At 31.3% G+C, this 889-nt stretch overlaps 1 protein-coding gene across 1 annotated transcript in view; it reads left to right on the top strand.

Annotated features, from left to right (window-relative positions):
* The window catches only part of HDAC2 (histone deacetylase 2), a 30,003-nt gene extending 29,800 nt beyond the window's left edge, over positions 1-203 (top strand). Inside the window, exon 13 of the mRNA XM_011364860.2 lies at positions 2-203. Within this exon, the coding sequence (XP_011363162.2) occupies positions 2-89 (88 nt within the window). The 3' untranslated portion in view covers positions 90-203. The remainder of the gene's footprint in view (position 1) is intronic.
* The last annotated feature ends 686 nt before the right edge of the window (positions 204-889 follow it).

Here is an 889-nt window from a genome sequence, read left to right on the forward strand (position 1 = left end):
GTAGAAATGTGGCTGATCATAAGAAAAGAGCAAAGAAAGCTAAAATCGAGGAAGACAAGAAGGAAACAGGACAAAAATGCGAATGTTAAGGAGGAAAATAAATCCAAGAATAATAGTGGAGAAAAAACAGATACCAAAGGAGCCAAATCAGAACAGCTCAGCAGCCCTTGAAATTGAAAGTCTCACCAATTTCAGAACACACACACAAAAAAGAGAAAATGTTGGAAAGAAAAAAATTTTTTTTGAAGACTTCTGGCTTCATTTTATACTACTTTGGCATGGACTGTATTTATTTTCAAAATGGCTTTTTTGTTTTTGTTTTTCTTGGCAAGTTCTATTGTGAGTGTTCTAATTATGAAGCAAAATTTTTCTCCACCATGCTTTATGTGATAGTATTTAAAATTGATGTGAGTTAGTATGTCAAAAAACTGATCTATTAAAGAAGCAATTGGCCTTTCTGAGCTGATTTTTCCATCTTTTGTAATTATCTTTATTAAAAAATTGTACTTGGATTGTCTTTTGTCTATTTATTATATCATAAAATCTTTCTAGAGGGTATAATGGCATCATTTCTGTAGAATTAGAATACACGAGAGGTAAAAGATACCGTTTACATATTCAAAGACATGTATTGTTTCTTTAGGAAAGAATAATAATCATTATTTTTAATGCAATAGGAGTTATACCATATTGTCGTCCTCTATAGGTTAGCCAGTCAGTATAGGTAAAGATTGATGTTATAATCATTTATCTCTGAAATTAGTAGCACAGACTATACAGTTGAGATACAGGAATTAGCTTTGGGCTGAACCAGAGATTCCCCAAAATTGGAAATGGAAATTCTGAATTAAAAGAAGAAATCTATAATTGGGGAAGGAAACTGTTTGTA

Source organism: Pteropus vampyrus, unplaced genomic scaffold (assembly GCF_000151845.1).
Source record: "Pteropus vampyrus isolate Shadow unplaced genomic scaffold, Pvam_2.0 Scaffold101, whole genome shotgun sequence".
NCBI lineage: Eukaryota > Metazoa > Chordata > Mammalia > Chiroptera > Pteropodidae > Pteropus > Pteropus vampyrus.